The 9,946-nt window shown below is 45.1% G+C and overlaps 1 protein-coding gene across 1 annotated transcript in view; it reads left to right on the top strand.

The window, feature by feature from the left end:
• Positions 1 to 2,860: 2,860 nt before the first annotated feature.
• The window catches only part of SYT16 (synaptotagmin 16), a 150,673-nt gene continuing 143,587 nt past the window's right edge, over positions 2,861 to 9,946 (top strand). Inside the window, exon 1 of the mRNA XM_068254278.1 lies at positions 2,861 to 3,055. Coding sequence (XP_068110379.1) covers positions 3,043 to 3,055 — 13 coding nt within the window. The 5' untranslated portion in view covers positions 2,861 to 3,042. The remainder of the gene's footprint in view (positions 3,056 to 9,946) is intronic.

Here is a 9,946-nt window from a genome sequence, read left to right as displayed (position 1 = left end):
ATGAAGTGCGAACACTGCACGGCACTGAGGAGAAGAAATTTACGATGCAATGGCAGCCGGGAGAAAGGAGGGCGAGGGGCTCATTAGGGCTGGCTCTTGTTCCCCTGAATGCCAATTTCAATATGTAGTCAGCAAAGAAATAACACCACAAAGTCTCAGGGTAACAGGGTGACATAAGGCTTCCTATATGGGGGGGAGATGTTCCTTCACACTGAAACTCCTATACTGGGGGCACAACAATACATTTGCCTAGGAGAGCTTGCTTATATTGGCTATTTTAGTTGGCATAGCAAGAGTCCTCATGAGAGATAATTTAAATAGTCCAAAGCCTTGTACATACGTAAAAGGCATGCCATCCAGCAGGGGCCGAGCTGTACAGACACATCACTGACCTCCAGACCGGGTCCCGATGCTAGACCAGGGCTGTCAAACTCAAACACAAAGTGGGCCGAAATTAAACATAGGGACCAAACTGCAGGCCAACCTCAGTGTCCAGTGGCTCTCCTCTATACATTTCCCTGGTGTCTACTGGCCCCCTCTTTCACCCTTGAGCATTGTGTCTAGAAGTGTAATTTGGCCACTAGCAATAGATGGAAGCCAAATTGCATCTTATCCCAGTGTCAATGGTGGTCCGGAGGGAGAATAGTAATTAACGCCGCTGGGACTTTTGCAGGAGCAGGGTGAGAAGTTTTTCGGCTTTAACCTGCGTCAACATTTTCCGGCGCCGTAATTAAATATATTCATTGGTGAAGTTTTCAGTCTATACATGAATTGTAGTATTTGTACTAGCATTACTGGTTGTCCTGTTTGTATGGTGTGTTGAACTGCTTATGTATCGATGCGTCCTATATTTGTATGTTTTTGTACTAGGTACAGGACTAAGGAAGATGTTGGCAAATGTAATATAAAAATAACAATAATCCGTTTGAAAATGAATCGCAATAAACCTTAGGCCTTTAGTGGTGCGGTGTAATGGCGGCTTTGTAATATGGCTTACCGCACTGCAATGCACCACGTGTGTGACGTTCACAGTACAGCGGTAGCCATGCGGTATAACAGGTTGCGGTATGTTAACGCACTGTGTGCAATACCTGCGTTAACATGTGAAGCATACTTTTCATTATCTGTATGCTTCGATGAAGGCGACAGAACACGGTTGTAATGTGTGGTAGGACTTTTTCGTTTTGTTGCTTTGCGTTTGTGTTATACAGGGAACACAATGCAACGTCCCACTGTGAATGTGAACACAGTAGGGTTTCAACTACAACTTAACAGAATATACCTCTCATTTCTAGACCGTTTTTAATGTTTTTATACTTTTTTGGTGCCTCCACCCATTTTTGTGTGTTTTTGTACTATGCACAGTGCTAATGAAGATGTTTATTATAGATGTACTAATTAAACAAGGAACTGCCAAACTCTTCAGATGGTATAATATGTAAGTACCAAAAAGAATGAATGATATAATCTTTGAAAATTAATTGCAATAAACTTTAGGGATTTTTTTGTGTTTTGTAAAAAAAATCAAACACTTTCGTTTTATTACAGCCTATTAGCAGGGGCGTAACAATAGACTCTGCAAGGGATGCAGCCGCAGGGGGCCCTGTCCTGAGAGACTGACAACTAAGGGCAAGGAGAGAAAGGGCTGGTGCACACCAGAGCGGTTCTGAATGGTTTTTAAAACTGCTTGCAGGGAGAAAACCGCTTGGCTAATGAAAGTGAATGGTCTGGTGCACACCAGAGCGGTTCATTTTTTCCACAAACGCAAACTCGGGGGCTGCAGCATTTTTTAGATTTCTGAGGCGTTTCTGCCTCAATGTTAAAGTATAGGAAAGTGGAAAACCGCTCTGAAAAACGCTAGATCAGAGCCGCTTTCCAAAAAACGCTAGGCATGTTTAGAAAATGTCTCTAAACATGCCTAGAATGGCTCTGAAATCTGCTTCAAAAACCTTTAGCGTTTTGCAGATCTGCTAGAGGTTTTGATGTGCGCGGGGCCAAAAACTTTCTGCTCTCTGCACAATTGTTCTAATGACTGCATCTGCGCAGCCACTGATTACGAATCATACAAAGTTTGTAGATAAATATTTGTAGACAGTCCCTATTCAGTGTGCGGGGGGAGGGGGGTTGCATGGTGGGAGGGGGCCCTATCCAAAGCTTCGCAGGGGGGGCAGTGATTTCTAGTTGCACCCCTGTTATTAGAGTATAGATCCAGTTTAAAGTACTCAACTTATGTAGAGTTTTAGCCCCAGGGCTGAATACTGGGTTTAGTTAAAGGATACCCGAAGTGACGTGTGACATGATGAGATAGATATGGGTATGTACAGTGCCAAGTTGGATAAGAAATTACAACTATAAAACACTTTCCTAGCAGAAAAAGGCTTCTGAGAGATAAAAAGGGTCAATAGTTCATAGATTTTAGCTCTGGCATACTTCAATGATTGTGTCATTGAGCAAAAACAGTAAAACAGTTAAAATGTAAACAGTAGATTTAAACATATAATAAAACTGTGCAATATCTTAAAAAGTCATTTTTTAGGAGAATGAAGATCGATACAATCATTTATTTCATTTGTTTATTTTCGCTTCGGGTGTCCTTTAAGGATACATAGTTGCAGTTGAAGCACAAGTTTAGTTTTTTAGCCCCAGAGCTGAATATTGGATTTATATTATCTTTTGCTCCTGTGTTTAGTTAGGCTACATAGTTTCAGTTGAAGGCAGCACAAGTTTATCGATGGGCTCCACAGCATCGCCTCTCCAGGGATCACATCATCTTGGGATTTGCTCACATGTGAGAGGGGAGAGCTGACAGCACACATCTCACCTGAGCCTCAGGACTCCTGCAGCTGTCAGTGGTGAGAAGAGGCAGAGCTGGGTCAGGCAGGCCAGCAGCAGCTGCTGCTGCAGCAGGCTCATTAGCCAGGCTGTGTTTGCAGTGCTTTGCCTGGCTGTGTAATATGAAGCCTGCTCATCCTCACAGCATCCTCCCTGCTCCTCTTCACTGCGAACTGCACAGCTAGGAGGGCTGCCTCTGCTGCCAGCACCATGGCCACAGACAGTAAGTACCACACTGCCGGGGAAGGGATGCTGCAGTCATGTTGTTTACACTGGAGAGGAGATGCCAGCCCCTCCTGGCAGAGCTATAATAGGATGATCTGCAAGGAAACCAGGTTAGGGGGTTATCTTATCTATGTTACTGTGGGGGCTTCCTGCAATCTGCCTCCCTTTATGCAGCAAGGAATGTGTAATTTAAATATCTCTGTGCAGCCCAGGGATGCATGCTAAATATTAAATGTTTCTAGAAAGACTCAGATAATGCCTCAGCTGTGTCCATGCAGAGTGGACATGTAGGTGTGTTGTTCTGAGCATAGAGGTGTTGTTAGTTATCTCACCCAGAGGTGCTCTGCTTGTCCCTGGACACCTTAATCCTGGAGGTGATATTGGATTGAGCTATTGATTGGCCATTGTGTCCGTTTTATAGCAGTATGTTGTGTTGTGACTTCTTTGTGTTACAAGCTGCAGTAATGTCTGTTTAATGCAGTGGAATTTGATGCTAATGGTGGAAGGAGCAGATGGAGGCCTCATTTACTGAGTGATCCCCTGAGGAAACCCAGTGGGGATACCGTAAGGGATGCAGCCTACCTGGGCTGATTGCACTAAGAACTGTCTGCTATTGGAGTGTATGCATAGCTCTCAACTGTCCCTCTTTCGGAGGTACAGTCCCTCTTTGGAAACCCAAATCCCTCTGTCGCTCTGTCTTCCTCCCTTGTCCCTCTTTCAGGACTGATGAACAGATCTGTGTAAATATATGTAGTTTTCTACTCAAAATGTGCTTAAAGAGACTCTGTAACTCTAAAAAGTGAACCTGGTGGGTACTTAGCTCGGGAGGGGGAAGCCTCAGGATCCTAACAAGGCTTCCCCCGTTCTCCTCCGTCCCACGGTGCTCTCGCTGTGCCCCTCCAAAGCCACAGATGACAATTTGTCAGGCTGTGGCGCAGTAGCTCCTCCAATATTTACCTTCCCCGGCTCCAGAGAAGGCACAGTAGCGGCTTTCATCTCGTGATCAGGCTGAAATAGCCGATCCCGGTCAGGCCCGTTGTACTGCGTAGGCAGAAGTCGCCTGTGCCGTAGAGCAAACCCGACTGGGATCGGCTATTTCCGCCTGATTCCGAGCTGAGAGCCGCTACTGCGCCTGCTCTGGAGCCTAGAAGGTAAATATTTACATGGCCGCTGTTCGGAGCGGGCAAGCGAGACCCCCATGGGACGGAGCAGGACTGGGGAAGCCTAGATAGAATCCAGAGGCTTCCCCCTCCCGAGGTAAGTACCCCCCAGGGGCACTTTTTAAAGTTACAGATTATCTTTAAATTACTCTAAACTTTAATACCATCCTTTAAAGTGTACCAGAGATGGTACATTGGCCCTTATTTATTCTTACCTGGGGCTTCCTCCAGCACCATGGCCTCCCTCTCCATCCTCCTCGGCCCCTCCATTCAAGCGCTATGTCTCCTGGTATTCCGGCCAGTCGTTGGCTTCTGTGTATGCGCTGCTTAGCCGTGCTCCTGTCCCATGGAGCATTGTGCGCCCATGCAATACTATTGCGTAGGTACAGAATGCTCCAGGGGCGCAAGGAAGGGTGCATGCGCAGAAGGCCGCAACTGTCTGGATTACCGAGAGTCATAGCGACACAAAAGAGGGGCCGAGGAGGACTGCGAGGGTGACCACAGTGCTTATGGGGCTGGAGGAAGCCCCAGGTAAGTATAAATAAAAACGAATTAACCATCTCAGGTTCCCTTTAAATTGATGTATTTCTTTATTTTAAATTAATACAAAGGGAAATGAATCAGGATAGAAAGGACCACTGTGGTTTGAATTATAAAACAACATATTTTTCTTACAAAATCTTTATGGTGTGTGTGATTATGGTTGTGCCGGGGGCGTGATTAGAGATGTGGCAGAGGCGTGGCTTAAGTGCCCCTCTTTCTCATCTCATAAAGTTGGGAGGTTTGTGTAAGGACTGCCAGATTTGTCTGCCTCTGCTTACTTTTCCCATTGTATGAAGCAACTATAGCATATTGGTGATTTTTTTATAGACAGATCTACTGTATACTCTGTTGCGCTATCCTCAAATCACAACTACGTGATCTCAGCGGAGTTCTTAGAACATCTGTGTGGGAGTGTACTTGTTCCTTTGTCAGAGATGACTGCTTTTTTTACTGGTTCCTGTAAGTTCAAAGGACCAATAGCAGGTGCAGCAGAAAAGCGGTAGGAATGATCAAAAAATTCAACTAAGGTCTGATTCAATTTGCAATCGCTAGAACTTAGCGAGTTTGGACAGCGATTTTAAGTGCGTCTTTTGAATGAATGAATGAGCGTTATTGCACATTCATTCATGCTGAATTGCTCCAAAAATGCTACATGCAGCATGTTTACAATTTTAAATAAGTCACAACGCTGCTGTGGGAACACCCTTGTAGGGTTACAGTAGCCAAGCGCATGGACTGAACTGAAAATGTAAGCTCCTTACACACGCTAGCTGAAATTTGGCCAAGGAGAAGTAGGTGGCTAAGGCTGAGAATCTAGTGTGCACTGCCACCCCCGACCAAGCATTGTTCTCCCCACTAACCCCGCCCATAATGTGACATCACTCCCGGGCTGCTCTGCTCCCTGCATAGGAACAGAACATGTTGCTAGACTGCAGGCTAGTGAAATGTCTGTACATCCTCGACCCTGTAATGTTGCCCGAGGATGCCAATCCCCGCCTGGCAATATGTCTCTTGTGTGTATGAGGCTCTGCAGAGGCTAACAAGATTCCAGGGCCAGATTTACCACAAGGCACTGTAGGCACATGCCTACAAGCGCCTCTTGATGGAAAGGCGGCCCACTCCCCGATGCTTCCCTTCCTCCTTCCCTATGCAGAGTCCTGATGAAAGTGTAAATGAGAGGTTACCCACCCAGCTCTCGGCATTACACTGACGAGATCGCCCTTCAGTTGGGGGCACCACTAGCTACTTTATACTGAAGTTCCACTAGCTACCTAATCCTTGGGGGCACCTCTAGCTACTTAATATTGAGAGTACTTATGGCTATATAATACTAAGGGGCATCTGCAGCTACCTATGATAGGCAAGAGAAGTAAGAGAGAAGTGACATCTGGGACAGACAGCACACCTGCGTTGCGGTTCAGTGGGGGGTTTGTAGGTTAATGGAGAGTGAAATCTAAGGTGCCAGGACATATAGCCTATAGGCTCCTGTGAGATAAATCCAGGCCTGCCAGGTTCAAGAACTGCCGGTCAATTAATCATCAGATCAGTTGCTGATTAACTGTTCTACAGTACCAGAATCTGGTTAGCCTCTGCAAAGTCTGCTTCCTGTTAAAGCTAATTTGAATCTTAGCTGGTTTTCACTAAAGGTGAGTACACATGTACTATATAGTAACGCCTGTCACCAGGGCCGGTTTAAGCAACAATGGGGCCCCAGGGCAAAATAAACCTGGGAGGCCCCCCCAACATATACCCCGGAACAAAAATCGGCATTAGGGGACCTTTTTTTGCAGCTGGTATAGTCAGGGTGTGAAGTCCCAATCGGTCGGAGCTCCACATTCTGGCTATTCCAGCCTGCATGGGGGACAAGGGGTTACAAAGTTTCAGGAGGGGGGACCCCACATAATTTTTAAAAAAAATAAATTCCCACACTCTAAACATAAAAAAATTGGGAAAATAGGAAAAAATGCCAGGGATCTTCATACAGCCATATTGCGGCTGTATAGCGATCCCTGGCCAAAGCGCTGCGGCTGCGTATAGACCCCCTGGAAACCCCGTCAGGAAATTTATTGCGCTTTAGTTTGATGCATGTAAAATTACACTACCATTAGGTTTGCTACTAAAAGTTACATTTACCGCATTTAAAAGTATTCTTTTTTCCTTCGAAACTTTAAAATCGATTTTCTCAAAAACTATAAGATCTTTTTGAAAAATTGTTTTTTCCTCTTATTCCCAGTGATATCCTGCAAATTTAGGGTTTCTAGCATTTAAGGTGGATTTGCTATTAACCATTAAAGTCGGCAGGTTTTTAAATGTGTATTTTTTTTCCTTTGAAACTTTAATATCGATTTTCACAAAAACTATAAGGCCGATTTGAATTTTTTTTTCCTCTTGTAGCCACTGGGGGCCCCTACAAGCTCTGGGGCCCTGGGGCAGCTGCCTCATTTGCCTCTATGGTAGCGCCGGCCCTGCCTGTCACTATACATATTAAGCTATTGAACTCTTTACCCCTTCTCTGCATATACAAGTGGTTTTCTCAGCCACACAGGAGTTTTATGGCCTGTAATCACTTATCACTGATGTGAGCAGATTTGCAATTGTATGTTTGGCTTACAGAACACGGAAGACCACACTCACGTGGACTTATTGCTTTGTCATAATTATATCATCTGGTAAACTTTGCTATTTATTTATTACCATTTATGGTGATTTTCATTTTTTTCCTCATATTTTTTTTGAACATAACATTTCTAAATTGATTGTAGAAGTTTCAACTTATAGATATATTACATTTATTATAGACCTGAATTCTTAACCTTTATAGTGAGTAAACAGGAAATAGAAACAGAGGCTAGATCTAAGTAGGATTAAGGCAGTAAACCCCATTTATCTTATCATGGGCCTGTTTCATTAAGCGAAATGACATCAATGCGAGCGAAATACAGGGCTGCATGCTACGGCAGTGCTGCGTGGTGTACTCTCCTAAATTACCTGTGGCGGTTACTATTTTGCGGCCGCTCCTTGCGTCGCAATACTTCACTAGCGCCAGGTCGGTGGAGTCGGTACAAAAATCATCCGACTCCAACTCATTAGTTTATTGAAACCACCGACTCCGACTCCAACTGCTCAGTTTATTGAAACCTTTGACTCCAGGTACCCAAAATTGCTCCGACTCTTCAACTCCTATTCCACACTTTAACATTTATTAAAGTAGTAGTGGCCGCACTAGTGAAATATCGTGGTGGCGTTACTTCAAATCTCGCGGTGCATGCAAGGAGTGGCTGCAAAATAGTAACGGCCGCAGGTAATTTAGGTGCGCATGCCACACAGCACTGCTGCGCAGCCCTTTAATTACCCGCACTGCAATAGCAGCACAGCTTAATGAATCAGGCCCCATGTTACGTCATTTCAGGTACCTCTGGATCAGTTTTTATATTTCATGTCCTAGAAATTCCTGACATGCTCTCCTATCTCCAGCGTTCATCTCCCCCCTCACCTCATGAGTAGTAGTGCAGCAGTCCACATTATCGGGGCAGACTTTAGTCAGCTATGCTTCGCTAGTGGTTAACAGCATATCCGTTGGCTGTCACTAAGGAGAAATAGCTGTGGTGGTTACCATAGTCTGATTCGTCTCCTCAGTGATTTCAGCTAAGTACCATGGAGGAGAGGGAGGGGCACGTGAAGAGGATGTAGGACATTGGATGCAGGCCCATTTTAGGTGTACCTATGAATTGGGTGCAGGATACAGCCGGTATATGGCTTACCCTGCTCCTGCACAAGTCCCAGCGGCGTTAATTACTATTCCCCCTCCAGGTCAGCGTGGATGGCAAGAAATTATCTAATTCGGTTGCCAGCTATCGCTGCCGGATGAATTACAGTGTTTTAAAGGTAACTTCAGCTCCATCTTCTGACCGCATCGAAGTTACTCACTGTGTGCCGCTATAGCCGTACTTCCTATTACGGCCTATGGTGGTGCTGGCTGCGCCCAAATCTCCTACGCCCGCATTTTAGAGGCAGGTAAAGCAGTTACCACAAAGCAGAGAGGTCACGTGATTCACCTCTCTAGGATCCAGTGGCAAACGCACGCCATACGTCTTCTGCTAGGCATCCTGGTCTCCATGGCTATAGAGCCGTCTATCATCATGTGACCTGCCATCATTGGAAGGGGTTACATGATGACAGACACCGCTTATGACATGAAGACCAGGGCGCCTAGCAGGAAGAGCAGGAAGATGTATCGCTTGTGTCTGTAGCTGGATCCTAGAGATGTGATAAGTGCAGGGGATAGATAAAAAAAAGTCAGTAGTTCATATATTTTAGCTTTGGGACACTTGAAATAATGTCATTGAGCAAGGACAATAGAACATTAAATCTACATTTTGTGATTTTAAACCTAAAAAAAACCTTTGGGATATGGGAAAAAAATAGCCATTTTAGGAGGAGAAGGCAGGGGCGTAACAAAATACCCTGCAAGGGATGCAGCTGCAGGGGGGCCCAGAAGCCACAGGGGGCCCCGTCCTGAGAGACTGACAACTAAGAACATGAAGAGAAAAAACTGGGCACAATTGTTCTAATGACTGTCTCTGCTCAGCATAAAAAACACAAAATCCAGGCTCCTAACCCCAAGTGAGGTGCTGGAAGGGGTGTGGCAAGCAAAACAGCAAAGTCAAAATGAACTTCCGCACACTCATGCAAATCCTCATGCAAATCCATTCACAAAAATCATGCAGCAGTCAATGCTGCCCCTACAGCTAAGTTAAAAGCTGGGATCTTTGTGGCTAGGATTTTATCTAGTGCTCCCCCTCTTCCCCTATTAGTGATCTTAGCACACACAGCTTGCTGGTGTGTTTGCATGGTACATATGCAGGTACTAGCAGCTCCCTTGCAGGATTAGTTAGATTCACTATCTGTCCCAGGGAGGACGGTAACTATATGTGCCCCTATTGCTTAGATAGGTTTTGATCTGCTGAATCCGTGCATGTTTGTGTTATGCATGTTACAGGGCCAGAGTTAGGACACATACGACACTGGGCTACCTCTACGCAGTGTATGTGACTACACAAGCGACTTTATTCTTGTAATGAAGATCCCAGCTTTTAACTTAGCTGTAGGGACAGCATTGATTGCTGAATGATTTTTGTGAATGGATTCGCATGAGGATTGCTGTTTTTGCTCTGCTCAGCTACTGA

This window comes from Hyperolius riggenbachi, chromosome 9 (genome assembly GCF_040937935.1).
Source record: "Hyperolius riggenbachi isolate aHypRig1 chromosome 9, aHypRig1.pri, whole genome shotgun sequence".
NCBI lineage: Eukaryota > Metazoa > Chordata > Amphibia > Anura > Hyperoliidae > Hyperolius > Hyperolius riggenbachi.
The sequence above is the reverse complement of the archived record's forward strand: the minus strand, read 5'-3'. Positions and strand labels throughout refer to the sequence as shown.